At 27.5% G+C, this 19,700-nt stretch overlaps 1 protein-coding gene and 1 long non-coding RNA gene across 2 annotated transcripts in view; both read right to left on the bottom strand.

The window, feature by feature from the left end:
• Positions 1-205: 205 nt before the first annotated feature.
• LOC126907560 (uncharacterized) lies at positions 206-2,529 on the bottom strand. Its single transcript, XR_007704561.1, has 2 exons — positions 2,414-2,529; positions 206-387 (listed from the first exon to the last, which is right to left on the bottom strand). It is a non-coding gene; the product is annotated as an uncharacterized LOC126907560 (long non-coding RNA).
• A 5,730-nt stretch (positions 2,530-8,259) lies between these two features.
• LOC126907232 (uncharacterized) overlaps positions 8,260-19,700 on the bottom strand; it is a 17,176-nt gene continuing 5,735 nt past the window's right edge. The window contains exons 3-9 of the mRNA XM_050688346.1: positions 18,328-18,378; positions 15,409-15,483; positions 14,795-15,002; positions 14,525-14,726; positions 9,134-9,308; positions 8,685-9,031; positions 8,260-8,583 (exon numbers count right to left, since the gene is read on the bottom strand). Of these exons, the coding sequence (XP_050544303.1) occupies positions 8,407-8,583; positions 8,685-9,031; positions 9,134-9,308; positions 14,525-14,726; positions 14,795-15,002; positions 15,409-15,483; positions 18,328-18,378 (1,235 nt within the window). The 3' untranslated portion in view covers positions 8,260-8,406. The remainder of the gene's footprint in view (positions 8,584-8,684; positions 9,032-9,133; positions 9,309-14,524; positions 14,727-14,794; positions 15,003-15,408; positions 15,484-18,327; positions 18,379-19,700) is intronic.

Here is a 19,700-nt window from a genome sequence, read left to right as displayed (position 1 = left end):
TTAATAAAATTATAGGTAACATATACATTTATTTTAGATTGTGATTGGTCAATATTTCTAAACAGTGACTCCTTTAATGTTAGCAAATGATTTCTTTTAAAACTATAATTATTTGAAGAAAATAGTTTTTGGTATTTTTTAGTTTCATAAGCTTTTCTTAATTTATCAATTATTAGTTATTATTTTAGCTTCGATGCGAAGCTGAGAAGGTATTGGTTTTACTAAGATGTGTTTTTTTTTTTTTTTTGTCTGTTACCACTTTTTCTCAGCTCTCACCGAACCGATTTCTTTCAATGATACGTCAAAAGATCACAAATCGTATCTAGTCGAAGACATTACCCTTAAAAATTGAAAAAAATTCCCTCGTTCCCCGTAAAAGGGGGAAACCTCCAAAAAAATTACAAATTTAAAAATCGCTAATTTTCGAAATTTTTTCAATTTTTTTTACTTAAAAGTGCCATAACTTTTTCAAAAATAAACATATCAATATAATTCTTTTTTATATAGATGCATAATATCATTACCTTTCATTTGGTATATTTTTTTCATAAATTTAACCCTTAACCTGCCCACAAGGGGGGATTTAAAATGACAACTTTTTCACAAAAAATTAATTTTTTTAACTTAAATTTTGAAAATGTTCCGGAAGGTCTGACACTTTTATATATATCTTAAATTAAAGCTAATGTAATATGCTTTATCATGAAAAAAAAAAATTTCGGACTTTATCTTATCTTCATGGTGAAAATGGCTACCGAATGCTATTTTTGTGTGAAAATTTTCGATTTTGTATTTTCCATTTTTAACTTTATTATGCTATAACTTTTTGAAAAATGTATGAATCATTACAATTTTTTTATGAGAAGTAGTATTTATATAGATCTTTCATTCGACATACTGTTTTTTTAAATCGGACCATTTCCCTAAATACAGGGGGGATTCAAAACATAAAAATGCATATAGAAAGTAGAACTTTTTCAACGTAACTTTTGAAAGTGTTCCGGAAGGTCTGACACTTTTATATATATCTTAAATTAAAGCTAATGTAATATACTTTATAATGGTAAAAAAAAATTTCGGACTTTATTTTATCTTCAAGGTGAAAATGGCTACCAAATGCTATTATTGTGTGAAAATTCTCAATTTTATTTTTTACATTTTTAACATTATAATGCTATAACTTATTGAAAAGTGTATTGATCAATATAATTTTTTTATGGGAAATACTATTTTCTAATAATCTCTTTTTTATTCGACATACTTTGTCTTAATCAGGATATTAATAAGGAACTAGCAGTTTATGAAGCTTTTGGAATAATCCACCAATTTTTTAAAATTAAACACTATCTAAAGATTTGCATCGATGCGTTTTTTTTTTATAGTGATTTTAATCATTGTCAGATATCATTATACTTGATCCAACTATGCCACGTCACCTCTGTGCCGCGACCCCCCTGTGCTGGGTTTTTATTTTATCCCTTATACCTAATGAAGGAATCAGTTTTATTATTATTTTTTTAAATTATTGATTATTGAATCTGATTTTTCTTCTTCTATTACTTACCATAATGTTACTTAATTCAATAATAATTATAATCCAAGTAATAATATATTAGATTTAGTGTTCTCTGACATAGATACCTTATATGTATCCCTATCTCATAGTCTTTTACTTAAAATTTATTCCAATTGTCATTACAGTCCCTTCCTTAAATTTCAAACTTCTTTTATTTCCGGTTGTAAATTATAATTTTAATAATGATAATTATTACAATTAAATTTATATTTAGGCTATTTTGACTGGATATACATGTTTCATAAATGTGACCGCCAAACAAGCAGTTAAAATATTTTATGACACAGTTTATTGATGCCATTGGTAAGTTTTTCCTAACTCACGTTACATCTCATCCTATATTTCCTAAATAGTTTTTTTTTTGATTTAATAACCTTACTTTTAAGAAAAAAAATTGCCAGTAAAAAATTTAAATTTACATGTTTAACGATAGAGTTTGATGATTTATCGAATTCAAGAGGACAATGCAAATCTCGTTCTAATTTATATTACTTATTTCATTTAACCTCCATTTAAAATTCCATTAGTCAAAATCCATCGACTATTTGGAAATAAACAAAAGTCTTTTTTTCTATTTAGGTCCGTGCAATATAATAATACTTGCAGTGATGGTGGTAATAATATTGTTAACATGTTTATAGATAATTCCTCAAGTCTTTATAAAAAAAATTGGAAAAATAGTATAATTTCATCTTTGCCAAAAAGTACTGATCCAACGACGTTTGACATATTATCTGGAATGAAAAACATCTATTCAACGATCCTACAACGTTTTNTCGAAGACATTACCCTCAAAAATTGAAAAAAAGGCCCTCGTTCCCCGTAAATGAGGGAAACCTCCAAAAAAATTACAAATTTAAAAATCGCTAATTTTCGAAATTTTTTCAATTTTTTTTACTTTAAAGTGCCATAACTTTTTCAAAAATGAACATATCAATATAAATCTTTTTTATGTAGGNTTTTCTAGAAATTATTTTATCAATAATATATTTTTCAAATAAATACCATCAACAATATTAAAATACAACGAATATGTCATGTTAATTATATTATAATATGTAAACAAATTTTAATTATCTAAAATAATAATCTTATTTGCTGTTCTTGTATGATCTACTTTAAAAAATATGCGTTTACATTCCTTTAAAAATATTTTTATCAAACATTAATTTCAGATAGGCATATATTGTTTTTCTAGGAAATTTACTTTAAAATTATTGAATAATTAAAAAAATAAGCATCAAATTTATTTTAACATGTTTTTCTAAATTATGGTATTTATGTAACACTATTAAAAAAAAATACTTACTGACAAATTACTAAAATATAACTCATTATATATAATGTATATATATACATGTAAATATTATATATTATTAAAAAAATTGTAAATTTTACTTAAACAAAGAAATATTTTCACCATGATAAACCTAAAGATTAAACGTTATTATTTTTGAGCTGTCCTATTATAACTACGTCTGAATTTGGTTTCAAAGTTTGTTGCAAAAGAAATAAAATTTATTTCTTCATTATTTTAAATATATAATAATATATTATTCTTTTATTATAGTATTTTTCATTTACAGAAAAGTACTATCCAAAAATTAATTTACTAAATGTATAAGCAGGTGTTTTAAAATATTTGATGTCTGCATAATATCTCACTTTTATTGACGCACGTTTTATTTATTATTAAAAAAAACTTTTTTTCTCTAATTATTCTTGTTGTAATATTTTTATGTACTGAGATTAATATTAAATACTTAAGGGTAGTAACTTAAAAAAAATTACATAGCTAATAATTCTAGAAATATGTGTAACCAAAAAATTTCATTTTTATTTAGTGTGGAAGAGAGAGCGTATAGCGAGTAAAAGATCGTAAAGTTATACCAGGCGAGAGTGTAACTTCTTCTTGTATCTGATTATAAAAAATGCCAATAACAATTATATTGATAATTCAAAAAAAATAAAATGCAGCTAAAATACTTAGATAATAAAATAAATAAATAAACTGGTACGTCTAATAAAATCACATTTCTTGGAACGTTCTATATGTTGTATTGCAACCAATAAGCAGCTACTTCTAGAAAATTTGTGTTTGTCAAAATCAGATCTTCTTTGGTGCTTTGTGCTGGACTCATGGTACATGACAAAAGGTGTTCATCAGTTTGTCGTACTCCACATTCAAATGTGTCATCTTCTCCACTAAAGCCCCATTTTATCATGTTAGCTTTAGTCCCCGGCTTTTAATCTATTAAGAGTTTTCCATAGTCGCCATGGAAGATGTACACCCAAAGGAAGTTGTTGTATAGTCTGAATCAGTTCTTTTAGTTGTAGCTCATCTTGCCACCTTTGCAGTCTAACTTTTTGTGGGGGTTCGTGCAGTTATTTTGCTGTTTGTATGAAACTTTTTCGGGATTTAAGTCTTGTGCTCGTGATTTCATGTTCGAATATAGGATGTCTTTCATCATTTATCTGTTTGGTTTTTTCTTTATCGGTGGTTGCTTGCCTTCTAATTTCAGATGGAGCTATGATTGCTAGAAGGTATAACTTGTATGTAGGTGTTGGCCTAAGACATCCCGTTATGATTCTGCAAGTATCGTTCAAAGCTACAGATACATGTTTGGTGTGTTTGGATTGGCTCCACACTGGACACGCATATTCTCCAGTTGAGAAATAGAGGGCTATATCGGTTGTACACATGGTGTGAGGTCGAGCTCCTCATTGGCTTCCAGCGAGTTCTCTAAGTAAGTTGTTCCTTGCATACACTTTCATTTTAGTTTTGGAACAGTGCTCCTTAAATGTCAAGGTCCTATCTAGGGTGACGCCTAGTCAGTGTTTTGGAATATTTTTCCTAACCATTCTATATTAATGCGTTTCTTGGCGTCACAGTTTTCGTAGGTGGAGGAAACATACCTGGGTTTGATTTTAGTTGATTATTGTCATAATAATTGGTCATGACTTTTAGTGCATTTGTTAATTTTTTTTCTAGATTATCGAAGGTTGTATCATAAACCGTAATTGCTAGATCGTCTGCATATATAAAATGTTTCGTGTCTCTTAGAGTTGGCTGGTCATTTGTATATAAGTTAAAGAGCATTGGTGCTAGCACGCCATTTTTTCGGGTTCTCTATTTACTCCATTTATCATTTAGCTTTACCGTAAATCGATGATGTAAGGTCGACGTAAACTGTTCCCATTATCTTTTTATTTTCGAAGCTGTCCTTTTTATGTTGAGTACCTGGCCTGTACAGGCCTTGCCTGGTTTAAAGCCAGCTTGCTCCCGTATCAGCAAATTGTCTATTTGAATTTTAATACGGTTCATGGCCATTCTCTCATATAGTTTGTAGGTGTGGCATAACAATGATATGGGTCGATAACTTTTTGGATCACTTAGGTCTTTTCCTGGTTTGGGAAGGGCTATTACTTTAGACTTTCTCCAGCTTTTCGGTGCACAATTCCTATGAAGATATATATATATTTCATAGTTGAAGTAACCATCGTCTCACTCTTGATCTGAAGTTTTTAATTTGTTCTATTGTAATTTCGTCGTACCCAACCGCTTTCCCATTCTTCATTTTTTCAGGCTGGTGATGAGTTCATTTATTTGAAAGTCATGGTGGAAGATGTGACATTCATTGTTTTTGTCTCTTAATATTTTTCTTCTCTTGATTTATCCCTCTGGGTTTTCCATTTTTTAAGTAACTCTGAGGCTATTTGATTAGCAGCGACATTTATACAAGTTCTATGTACAGTTGGATCTCCACTAAGTTTTTTTATTAGGCGTCAGGCTTTCTTGCTGTTTTTAGTCATATCAGAATTTTCATTGAGATCATGCCGCTTTTTGTTTTTGTCATCTCCTAGCTGATTAATAAGATTTTCTCTTGCTGCAATGGTGTCGCCGCTAAATGAATCGTTTTTAAATATGTCTTGATATATTTCTATCAGCTTTCCAGTCTCTTTACTTAGGCCTCGTTTGTGTTGACTAAATATTATCCTTACTTCATTTGCAAATATTTTGTAGTTTTTTGGTGTTGGTTATAGGTTCTGGATTTCTATATTAATAGCTTCTCTGTATTTTTCCCAGTTAGCTTTTTTGTAATTTATTGAATTGTATCGTTTCAGACCTACTAACTTAGTTTATTTGTAGTTTTAAAATGCTCTGTGTTGTGTTATTGGTATAGGAGTACATACATTGCTGGTTTATATTACTACTTACAAAGATTAGGTCTGGATTGTATCCTCTTTTCTAACGTCCACTATTAAATGAATTTGGAAGCATTATATAGAAAATATAGAGTTAGTCCCACAATGGACTTCTTTGTAGTATCAATAGACAAATTTGAATTTGGTAAAATGAAATATCGATAAGCGCAATCAAAATTAAACTGTAAATATCGATTTCAATCCTCGGTGTTATGTATTATTCATAAAATTAAGTGTCTCTATAAATTTAATTTAAAACCAAACTTACATTTAATTAATCTTTAAAAAACAATGCTCTTAATTCTGGTGTTCATAATATAATTGAATAAGATTATTTTTTTTTTATATTTTAATTTTAATTAAATGTTGCAAAATTTTATTATACAACGATTATAAAAATTGATCAAGCAAAAAATCAAGGATGAAACTGACTCCTTTTCGCCATACTGCAGACGTCTATGTTCCCAATCTATGTATTTAAATTTTTGTAACTCAAAATGTCTAATTTTGCAACTGTTACATGTAGATGACAGATGGCTGAAAGTATTTGTAAGGATTTTATCACTTATATAAAGTATCTGTATTTGAGTACAAATATTTAATGGATGGAGAATTTTAAATATTTTTTTAGTTCCACACCATTCTCCCATGACCATTGTTGAACCCAAGTATAAAAATTAGTATACATTTGGATAGTCCTCTTGACATCTCAGGGTAAAAATGATATTATAGCTTTTTAATATTAAAAATTGGTGGATTATTCCAAAAGCAACATGAACTCCTATCTTCTTAATTATATCCTAAATAGTAGTTTTTTGATTTATAATTATAATATATGAATAAATACTTATAATAATTAAATTTAGTTTTTAATTGATATTGAATAATTTAATATTGTAATTTTTACGGAGAAACTATAAAAAATAATAAAGTAGTTATTGTTTTGTTACTTCTGTAACAAATATGTATAAAAATTAGAAGTTTTGATGTAATAATTTTCAAAAAAAAAATGTTGTTACTTATGAATAAATACACTCTTTTACAAGATATTTTTATCAACCAGAATATGGTTTTTGAAATTATAATTGTTGGATACACATTGATCGAATATGCTGTCAAGATTGTTGTGAATATTCATGTTATCGTTGTGTTATATCGAGTTGTTGTCAGTCTTCTCTCTATGTCTGCATTGTCGCCGCCATCTTAACGCTTCTTCTGCTATAAGCTCCATAGAGCTTATAACAAAACTAATTCAACATTTTTTTTGTTATTTTTTAGCATGATCAACAATATCACACCTGAAAACTCACCCACCTCCCTTAACCGTCGAGGAAGTCCGCCGTCTAGTTGGACAGTTAGTGGGCACGTTTGACCTTACTTTGAACCTCCTTCCGCGCATGCTACTTTTGATGGAGGATACCGCCCGTGCTCCTTTTCTAGAAGTGCTGCGAAATCCGGTGCACCGCGCCCACTACGAACGGGGTATTAGGGTGTGCGCAAAATGCAGCATGCGTTGAACACCCTCCCCGTAACTCCTCCTCTAACATATGATTACGAAATTCCGTATTGTTATTCATGATCTTGGTATTGGTTTTACAAAATATTTAATTACAAATTTGTTAGGATAAAACACTACATACAAGGTCAAAGAGCATACCATATAAATATACAAAAAGGGTTTACATAAAATACCCAAAGAATAATAAATTGGATTTTTACCATTTTTGAATAGATTTAATATAGAGTTGTACTAGAGAAATGGTTACACGCGAGTTAATATAATAATAAAAATCGCGTAACTTTAAGTGCATTTACAGACGCGCATACATACATATTGCTAATAGTGAAAACATTTATTTATATAATAAATCTATAACAATACCTTCACCGAAGGATTTTTAGTAATAAACACTTAGAGTGAGGTAGATTGTCGAAAACAAATTAACTAAAATTATTGTATAAAGAGATGGGATATTCGTGACTCACATAAATTCGTGTATACACTTTTGTGCAGGGGCTAAATAATAATGTTTTGTTGATATTTCATCTTTACTCATATATATTAGACGTTCTTCTGTAAACACACATACCCCGAGATCACTTTCCATTTCATTCTATTATTGTCGCTGTCCAGTACCTCTAGCCACTCTTACTTTTTTTTCATACTATACAACCGTCTCCTTTACTTTTATTTATCACAAAACCAACCAATCTCCCTCTATTACTTTCATTTACTATGCGCCCGCCGTCTTTCTTTTTGTTTATCACGTATCACCTATACTTGTCCCAACTATACTACGTCCCATACTGTGCCACGACCCCACTGTGCTACAGTTTTATTTAGTACATGTATGATACAATTATACGACCTAACTGTTGAGACATCACGCATAGATATTATATACATTAATGAGAACGTTAGACAAAGTTCAAATGATATTTATTGTAATTCAAAGTGTTATTATTACCTTTTTTACAGGAGAATAATTAGTTATACATAATATAATTATTAAAATTATTAATTGCGTATTTTCCAATAGTAGACTTTTTATATTGTTACTTTATTAATAGACAAAAAGCGTTTATGAAAAATATAAAACATCTAGATGATTTAATTTTCTATTTTAATTCCAGTTAGCGATTCTATAAATGTAGCTGTTGGTAATTTCTCTATATTTTAAAAATTCCTTGTCATTCATAATATTTGAAAGAGTTTTTAAAATAGTTATAAATTCCATTTTTGTTAGGTTAAATTTTTCGCTAAGTTGTTGTAAAACTTTTTCAACTTTTTTGCTTATTTTCTAAAAGAAATGTTATTTTATTTTATTATTAAATGTATTTATTATTAATCATTTTTCGTTAATATTTATTTTAATTATATAAATAATATCTATTCATTTACTTTATTCGAAAGGAACGTTTTATATGATACTTCAATTTCCTTTTCATTTACTAAATTATCATTACAATAATCATAATAAGCAAGATGAAAAATTGGTTTATTGACATCTAAATAAACTTTAGCCAAAAATTGTCCTCTTTCATTTACCGTGTACAAACATTTATCATTGTCAACCAAGTTTCTACGTTCAGTTACACTTATTGGTGAAAGATAAGGAGCCTCTATATGAATCAAGTTTTTTTCTTTTATTTTATTTTTGTTGTAAATTAACCACTCAACATATCTCCCACTAATATCCATTTCAAAAAGAAAACTTTTTCTTGAATTTAAAAATAGAGGAAAATAACCTAAAATTTGGTTAATAATTAATTATAAGTAAAAAATAATTTTTTTCATGGTTAATATTAAACGTTAACTTTTTAACTCTATTATTGAAGGAAAACAATTACCTGTATGTGGACTCAATTTATCATTCATTACAGTTATAACCCTAGCAATTGAATAACCTGGATCTAGTAGCAAAACGCCTTTTCGTTCAAATATTTTAATTTGTAAACAAATCAAGACATGTTCTTTAATTGTTATCCACTGAATTGGATTATCATTATTGTATTTTTCGAAATTCTGTAAAAAATTTTAATTGTGTAAATATATATTCAAAAAATTATATTTACATAAAAAATGTATGCCATGATAGTATTGCCCGAAGAATTATTATTTTATAGTTAATTATAATTAATGAATTATTATATTACAATACACCATTCGTCGATGTATGATCAGAGAAACATAATAACCAAACATATTTTTTAATTTTTTTAACTGTTATATTTAGTTTTATTTTGTAAAGTTGATTATTACAATAACAAATCTCTTAGAGTTCAAAGCTATAAATTTAGTTAAAATATCTCAACACTGTTAGAGAATTTTAACAATACTTACTATATATTTATTAGGGTGGATAAAGAAAAAGTTGATCATCAAAATTTTAATGAGAACACTTTTAAATTTATTATATACATTAAAACAGACATTTTGTGAAAATTTAAGATTTAAAAAAAATATTACTAATTGCTTAACATATTTTTGTATTTTGACTAAAAATACCCCAAGAAACGGCATCTGCTATTCAATTTTTGGTCAAATATTATGTTTAGCAGTGGCAGCTCGTAGTTTGGACGACGGGACGATCACATCTCCTACTAAAATTAATTGTATATTCTTAATTCTATACTTTAAAAAAATAATATTTGATTACAAATGCAAATTTGTAAATAGTAAAATCGTTATAATACATTTGCCGAAAGTAATTTCCCTCAGTATATGCAGATACACATGCACACACGAGCAGTGTTTGAACGACCCAACCCAACCGGCAGCATCATCCCAGCAATATTCTGAAACGTATATCATAAATAAGGTGCGCAATCGTGTGCGTGCAGGTACGGTTTAGTTGCAATCTTATGAACGGGTTTTGGACGACCGGCAGCGTAGTCCGTAGGGAAAAATATTATTAAATTACTTCTTCTTCTTCTTCCTCGCCTTAATTCCAACTACTTGGGGTCGGCCACCCTTATCCTAAACTTCCACTTCACATTGATCTCCCACATCATCTACGCTCACTTTAGCTGTCCTCTTATCGCATTCAATAAGATTCTCTCCATCTCTATTTTGGTCTTCCTCTACCTCTTCTCACTTCGAAATTAATTTTTACAATTGTACTTACAATTTCCCATTCTTCTCTTCTTATAACATGACCAAACCATCTAAGTCTATTTTCTCTCATCTTATCCACGATTGACGCTACACCTATACTCCCTCTTATATGCTCGTTCCTTATTCTATCTCTATTAGTCACTCCACTCATCCATCTAAGCATTCTCATCTCTGCTACACTCATTCTGTGCTCTACTTTCTTATCAATCGCCCAACACTCCGAACCATACATCATAGCTGGTCTTACTACAGTCTTATAGAATTTACCTTTCAGTCTCACAGGAATTCTTTTATCGCATAAGACACCAGACGCTTCTCTCCACTTCAACCACCCACACTTAATACTGTTTCTTACATCCTCGTCAATACCACCAATCTTTTGCACAACTGATCCTAAATACTTAAAACTGTCCATCTCTCCAATCACGTCCTTGTCAATTGTCACTGGTCTCCTTATTTCACCTAACTCATGTTATCCTTTATCAAACTTTAGGTTCCTCCCCTTTAAATTTTATTTTAATAAAAAATAAACATCACAAGGGTGTTTCCTACGAAATTCTCATACAAATTGAGTGGTCACTCGATTTGTTGTTCAAGTTGGAAAAAAATTCCATCAATTTTTATTGAAATTTTACTGGGAGTTCTGTGATGCAGCTTATTTTTAGTTTTAACGATTACATAACAAGAAAAACTGGGAAAACCCACAGATAATGTGATATTTTTTTAATTTCACAAGTTTATTTCGTCTTTTATTATTTATTCAAACGGATTATCATTTTTATCATTAAAACTGTTATAAAATTATCATTTTGTCTTACCGTCTCACGCAAGTGATATCCGGCCTCGGCTTCTTCAACGAATACCTCTACGTTATTCGAAGGGCAGCCGCGCCTACGTGCAACCACTGCCGGGATCGCCTGGGACAACGCTCTGAACAACCTCTTCCGGTGCGAGGCGTGGGGCCATGAATGGGACTCTCTGGAATTCCGTCTGGGGTCCACGCTCCGTGTCGGGTCCTTAGTGGACCTGATGTTGGGAAGCCGGGAGGCGTGGAGGTTTGTCCAGGCGTTTGCCGAATCTATTTTGGAAAAAAAGGAGGAAGCTGAACGCCTGAGACAGTGGCAGCCGCGACGCCCGGTACAGGAGGACCTAAGGCGCTGGTTTAGGACGGCGCCTTAGGTAATTCGCGTTTATATGTTTTATGTGTTGTGAGTTATATTTTGCCCCCTTCGCAAAGTCCTACCCCCACCTCCACGTGGTGTAACCCGGGCAACGGATCCCACTCTGGGATCCGGCTAACGGGGGAAGCCACACCACGTTGTGAATCAGCTCTTGATTAATTTCGGGCTGAGTCACAACGTGGTGGTGTGAGTTTAAGAAACGGCGTGGACCGCCCTGAAGTAATGCCTCACGGTAGTTCCGGGGCCTACAACTAAGCCGGTCGTGAAAAAAAAAAGGGTTACAAGGTTCCAACCCGTACAAGGCAAAGAATTTTTTGCATTTTTTTCTTAATTTTTTTTAAGTTAGAATAGATTTTCAACTCACTTGATTTTTATCAAATTTTAAGAAGAAATTTCTTATTCATATTAAAATTAGTTTACTATATTTTAGGTTTTAGCTTAGATGCAAAGTTGAGAGGGTAGATTTTGTGACTCATTTATTTTCTCTGCGCTAACTTGACCTACATTTTTTAATGAAACGTCAAATGATTACAATTCGTATCTAGTTGAAGTATTACCCTCAAAAATTGAAACAAAATTCTAATTTATCAATTAAACAGTTACTTATTCCATGTTCTCCATACAGAAAATTAAAATCATTCATTTATGTTTTCAAAGTATTTATTGAGGAATGAAGTTCGATATTATAGGTTTTAATTACACAATTATATCATTTTACTTTGTAATTTAATTATTTTTTTACTCTATTTGTTTGTGCTACTACAAGACTATAATATTCCAAATATTTTGGTGACATGTTGCTATATAAATTATTTCTAAAATAAATTATTGTTAGATTCTCCTAAATTAACAATGGATTTTTAGATCTTTTTAACAACTTTTTTTGATTAGTTATTTTAGTTAAAGCAAATCATTAAAATTAATCAGTTTATATTTTAATTGTAGTATCTTTTTAAACACCAAAAGTTACCAGGAATTGATTACTATTATTTCTATTTAAGTTATCTATTACGATAAAAATGCAAAAAAAAATTGAGCTTTTCTGATAAATTTACTATAAATAGTTATTATAAAATATCCTGACTGTATATTAATCTTAACGATACAATTTTTTTAATTCTCATAAAATTTCCTATTTAATGCCGTGACCCCACTATGCTACCGATTTTTAAACTATTATAACTTTGTTTATCAAAAATCGCTTATAATAATATTTTTTTACAGCTATCCATCCTTTCAAAATAGTTGCTCGCCCGAAAAAAATTTTGTGATATTTTTCAATTTTGTTTACGTCGTAAAAGTTTAAAGATTTTTTTGATTTTGCTCTAATCCGTGTAAAAAAATTCATGACAACTTTTGGACCTGTATTTCAGAAGTTATTAACATTTTTATACCTAGGCGTGAGTAGGAGTGTAAAGAGATCTAGATGAAAAAATACGTCTAGTGATAAAAATAACACCACCCATACCTCACCAACAGTCAACACCTATTTTTTCTTCAACTTTGACTGCTATTGGCACTTAAAAGATAGGTCCTCGGGACAAAATTTTTTTTTTAACTTATAGTACGTAACATAAACTTTAATTTAACATATACTTAAAAGACGCAGTATTTCCGGAACATTTTCAAAAGTGGAAATAGTTCTACTTTTTATATATATTTTTCAAATTTTTAACGCACTCTGTATAAGGAAAAAATTGTAAGATTTTAAAAAAAAGTATCTCGAATGAAAAAGTTATGATACATAATGTATTTAGAAAAAAAAACATTTATGTTGATACATACATTTATCAAAAAGTTATAGCAATTTAAAGTTCAAAATATAAAATCGAAAATTTTGACACAAAAATAGTATGTTATTAACTACGGTAGCCATTTGTTCATATAAGATAAGTCATCAAGATAATTATTTATTCTTATAGTATATTTTAATTTAATACATGTTTATAGGATGCATTATTTTACATTATTGTTTATAACACTTTCAAAAGTTGATTTTTGTAAAAAAAATTGCTATTTTAAATCCCCTTAAGGGTAGGTAAAGGGTCAAAATTAAAAAAAATTATATCGTATAAAATCAAAATACCTAAGGTTTTTGATTTAAAAAAAAATTATTTTGATTTGATTTCATAATTTTTGAAAAAGTTTTGGTAGTTTTAATAAAAAAAATGTAGAAAATTCCTGATTTTAAAAATTGTATTTTTTGGAGGTATCTGCCCCATTTAAAGGGTTTGAGAGAAATTTTTTCCATTTTAAAGTGCTAGATACGACTTTGATCTTTTGACGTATCATTGAAATAAATCGGTTCGGTGAGAGCTGAGAAAAAGTGGTAACAGACACAAAAAAAATAAAAAAAACACATCATAGTAAAACCAATACCTTCTCAGCTTCGCATCGAAGCTAAACATTGATAAAAGTTGGAATTTTCTTAATAATAACTGTTAAAAAATATTTCTTAATAAAAAGTATTTGTTCGTATAACACTATTAGAATTATTATATTTTAGTATTAGTCATATTATAAATATTTATACAATGTATATCTCAGATAAATAACATCAAATAATACATAAAAATAAAGTCAAAACACTATTATTGCTAATAATTTCCAAGTTAGTTTATAAAAATATTTGAAATCCGCCTCCCATCATAAGTTAAACTCAAGACGTCCCTGGTTAAATATATATGTTTCCATTAAAAAAAATTAAGTTAATATCTTTATAAGTTATAAAGAATAATTATACAAAGTAATTATTCTGATTAATCAAGAAATATATTTAAATGAAAAAAAATCCAATTTTTCTTTCAATTTGTATTTATTTCGAGAATAATGGAGTGGTTTATGATAAATGCAATCAATTAGTATAGGTTTAAACCAACCTAATAATCAAATAACAATTATTTAATAATTTTTTACTATTTTATTGAATACAAAATAACTTACTTTCAAATTTTTTTCACATGACACTAAATATAAACATTCACGAATTCCGGGAAAAAATACATCAAGTTTTGCTAATTTTCCAATTAACAATAATGATAGTCCAACACAATTATTTGCATTATCATTTAATATTGGTTCATATTCTCTGAAAAATTTGTCAAATGACTGATCTTCCATTTTACTTTTATAGTGATTGTAAAACCTAAAAAATTTGATAAATAAACCCAACATGTTTTAATATCACAAATTAATGGCGAAGTATAAGGTTACCAAATAAAATTTGTTACTGAATCATATGTTTTCGATATTAAAAATAACTGTAATTCATTTTCCAATTTTTTAATTAGCTCTTCGTATTCCTTTAAAGTGCTGATTGTAAAGACTGGCTTTGAATTACCCCATTTAGGTAAGGGCAATGGATGGTCAGCAGGCCACTCTGGTTCTGGGCAGTAGTTTAACCAAAACGAAAATTCTTCATCTAAATGAAATTTAATATTGGATTCTTACTTGTTTTGAAAATTTTATAACAATTCAAATTACACTTTTTATAAATAAAATTTATTCGGTATAAGTGAATAGGCAAAAACCTTAATTTATTTTAATTTTTACTGTTAATCTGTAAATAATTAATTTATAAAGTTTAATTTGTATACTTAGGTTAATATATTTTTGTTTAATTTTTATTTATAAACGAATTACTACTACCAAGATAACAATGATAAAAAATAATGTTATAATAAAGTTATAAAAACATTATTGTAACATTATCAAAAAATATATATTATTAGGGTAAATATATAAAAGTTAATATATTACATGATATAGTCTAATATTTAAATAATAATACTATTAACTTTATATTCATAATTAAATATATTAATTACTTTGTTTAGATGCATATGAAGCTTCACAAATTGGACATATTTCACAAATAAACCAAAATATGGAAAGAAAGAGACCTAATGGTAAACAATGTAGTGGCATTATTTCTAAAAAATATAATAAGTAAATAATAATAACAGAAAAATTGTATCAGCAACATTTTATTAGATGTTTCATAAAACTATTTATTAAAAAATGTACATTTACTTTCTTTATTTTTACATTTTTTTATACATAATTTTTTGGTTATTTGCCATTTATTTAAAATAATATTTCTTTCCTTTTCTATTTTTCTGTTTATCTATTGTCAATAATGACCACTAATTAAGAGTCATTATCTTTGCACTGTACGTCAAATTTCATATTTGTGATGTGCTAAATGTTTATAATAAACGAGGTGTGTCAGAAAATAACGGGAACTTTTTAAATTTCATTTGGATGGTTTATGATAACATTTTCGTTTGAATTCATTATTTACTTTATCCGTGGAAGTCGCTAAGATTAGACGAGTTTTTGTGAGCTCGGCGACTTTCGTTTTTAGCTTCGATGCGAAAATGAGAAGGTATTCAATTTACTATGATGTGTTTTTTTTTTATTTATTTTTTTGTGTTTGTTACCACTTTTTCTCAGCTCTCACCGAACCGATTTATTTCAACAATACGTCAAAAGATCAAAAATCGTATCTAGTTGAAGACATTACCCTTAAAAATTGAAAAATTTTCCCTCGTTCGCCGCAAATGGGGGAAATATCCAAAAAATTACAAATTAAAAAATCAGTAAATTTTGTCATTATTTTCACTTTTTTATTTTAAAACTTCCATAACTATTTCAAAAATAAACAAATCAACATATTTTTTTTTTATACTAAAACCTTAGATTATTATCATTTTTTTGTAAATTTAACACTTAAGCTGTTTATTGGAGGGATTTAAAATAGCAACTTTATACAAAAACTAACTTTTTCAACTTGATTTTTGAAAATGTTTCGGAAATACTGCGTCCTTTAAGCATATATCAAATTAAAGCTTATTTTATGTATTATAAAATGAAAAAAAAAAATTTGTCCCGACCACCTATTTTCTATGCGCAAATGGCTACCGTATACAAAAATATGCTATTTCTGTGTTAAAATTCTGGGTTTTGTATTTTATTTTATTTTAAAATATCTTATAAGAGCAAAACACTACCCTATTTTTTTATAATAATTATTTTTATAATTACCTGCCCACGGAGGGGGGGGGTTTAAAATGACAACTTTTTCACAAAAAATTTAATTTTTCAACTTGACTTTTGAAAATGTTCCGGTAAGTCTGACACTTTTATATATATCTTAAATTAAAGTTAATGTAATAAACTTTATCATGAAAAAAAAATTTTGGACTTTATTTTGTTTTCACATTGAAAATGGCTACCGAATGCTATTTTTGTGTGAAAATTCTCGATTTTATTTTTTTAATTTTTAACTTTATAATGCTATAATTTATTCAAAAGTGTATGGATCAACACAATTTTTTTATGAAAAATAATATTTTTAATAATCTCTTTTTCATTCGACATACTTTATCTTTATCAGGATATTAATAAGGAACTAGCAGATCATATAGCTTTTGGAATTCTCCACCAATAGATTATTTCAAAAGCAACAATTACCTTTATTCCCTTAATTTTATCCCGATTACTTATTTGATTTATAATTATTATATATGAATAAATTCTAATTCTAATAATTAAATTTAGTATGAAATTGATACTCAATAATTTAATATTGTAATTTTTAGGGAGATATTATAAATATAATAAAGTAGTAGTATATTTCTTTACTTTTAACACGTATAAAAATTTAAAGAGTTTGACGCATTACTTTTCAATAAAATGTGTTTGTTACTTATAATAAAACTTTAAGTTTTATACACTTTACCACAAGGAACTTTCATCAGAAACAAAAATTTACTTTTCTCGATGTTTTAAGATATGCAATTAAACTTTTTCTATCATTTCTAAGTTTTAATATTATTACTTATTATTAAAAAAAAAAGTATTTACATATAAAAAAAAAATTTTAAAAAACACGTCATAGTAAAATTAATCAGCTTCGCATCAAAGCTAAAATGTTGAATTTGTTTCCATAATTTTTAACTCAACTTCTAGTTTAAAATTTACATTATTGGATAGAAATATTTATGACAATTAAAAAAAAGAGTATTGATAAGATTAATATGCAGTCTGGAAATTGTATAACTACTATTTATTGTAAACTTATCAGAAAAATAAATTTCTTTTTATATTGTAATAGAAAATTTAAATAGAAGTCATAGTATTCATTTCTAAGGAACTTTTGGTGTTTAATAAGATTCTACCATTGAAATATTCAGAACTTAATTAAATTTAATGATTATTTTTAACTAAAAGAAGCAATCAAAAAGATCTATTCAATTGAGTGTATTATAAATTTTAATTTTAATTGTAACAATAAATTGTTAAATTAAGGTGATACTAAAAATCATTTTATTTTAGAAATGATTTATATAGCAACGTGTTATCAAAAAAGTGGACTATTTTAGACTTGTATTAACACATATAAATAGAATTAAAAATTAATAAGTTACAAAGTAAAATTATTTAATTTTGTAGTTCAAACTTATTTTCATATCAAAACTAATTCGACAATAAATACTTAAAGAATTAGAAATGAATGATTTTAATTGTCTATATGGAGAAAGCTGATTAAGCAACTTTTTATTTAATAAAGGAAATTTTTTTTTCAATTTTTAAGGGTAAATTTCTTCAACTGGAAACTATTTGTGATGATTTAATGTATCGTTTAAAAAATTGGTCAAGTGATAGCTGAAAAAATAAATGACAACCACAAAAAAAAATATATTGTAAAATAATTTTAATATGAGTAAGAAATTTCTTCTCACAAGTGGAAACTACAGTGATGGAATCCTTGATGTTTATTGAAATTATTGAATCTAAATGAGATAAAAATGGAATGAGTAAAAACATTTTTTTCTAATTCAAAAGCTTTTGTAAGGTATTTTAAAATAAAATACGGAATCGAGAATTTTAACACATAAATAGCACATTTTTAAATGCGGTAAACAAAATAAAGTCCGAAATTTTTTTTTCCATATTAAAGTACGTTACATAATCTTTAATTTAAGATATATACAGGGTGTTCAGTATTTTCAAACTACTTTCAAAAGTTAAGTTAAACATCATTTTTTTTTTGTGAAATAGTTGTCATTTTGAATTTACCTCTGTGGGTCAAAATTACAAAAAAATATACAAAAAGATTTTTCATAAAGCTATAGAATTTGTATATAAAAACCATAGCATAGTGGAGTCCGCGGCACAGTGTGGACATGGCATATTTGGACAAGTATATATAATACAGACAGTGATTAAAGTCACTATCATAAGAAACGTTTCGATGCAAATCTGTAGATAGTGTTTAATTAATTTTTTGGATTACTCAAAAAGCAAAATGAACTCTTATTATCTTATTTATATCCTGATTAGTAGTTCTTAGAAATAAAAATATAATTTATGAAAAAATATTTATTATACAATTAAATAGAATAAGAGATTGATATTTCATAACTTAATATTGTAATTTTTATAGAGAAATTATAAAAAATTATTAAGTAGGTATTACTTTTATGGCAAACATATATAAAAGTTGAAGGATTTGAAGCAAAAGTTTAAAAAAAAAATCGTTTGTTACTCATAAATAAATTTATTAGTCTACAAGGAATTTTTATCAGAGACCAAAATATACTTATCTAAACCATATTTGCCCCGATTTCAAGTCTGCAATTAAACTTTCGCATATTGACTAAATAATAACAAAATTCTTCTAATTAATGTAACAAATATTTCTGTTTGATTATTATGTTACGTATGATAATCAATAAATATAATTTAATTAAAAAAATACGAAGCAAACAGAATGTGTTATATACAGTATATCAATATGAATAGTTATTTAAATACCAAGAGTTGCATAGAAATACTTAATAAGACTTCTATTTAAATCACTTATTACAATTAAAATATAAAAAACATAGTTATTTTAACGAAATGTTGAGTTTTTCTCACAAATTAAGTTCCAGAACACATATCAATTTAAAAATACAATATTTTATTCTTCACTTTTAGCTTCGATGCTAAGCTGAGAAGGTATTGGTTTTACTAAGATGTGTTTATTTTTTTTTTTAGCTTCGATGCGAAGCTGAGAAGGTATTAATTTTACTATGATGTGTTTTTTTATTTTTTTAATTTTTTTTTTGTG

This window comes from Daktulosphaira vitifoliae, unplaced genomic scaffold (genome assembly GCF_025091365.1).
Source record: "Daktulosphaira vitifoliae isolate Bord-2020 unplaced genomic scaffold, ASM2509136v1 Scaffold_5, whole genome shotgun sequence".
In the NCBI taxonomy this organism is placed as follows: Eukaryota; Metazoa; Arthropoda; class Insecta; order Hemiptera; family Phylloxeridae; genus Daktulosphaira; species Daktulosphaira vitifoliae.
Note: the sequence above shows the minus strand (reverse complement) of the source record. Positions and strands in the feature narration are given on the sequence as shown.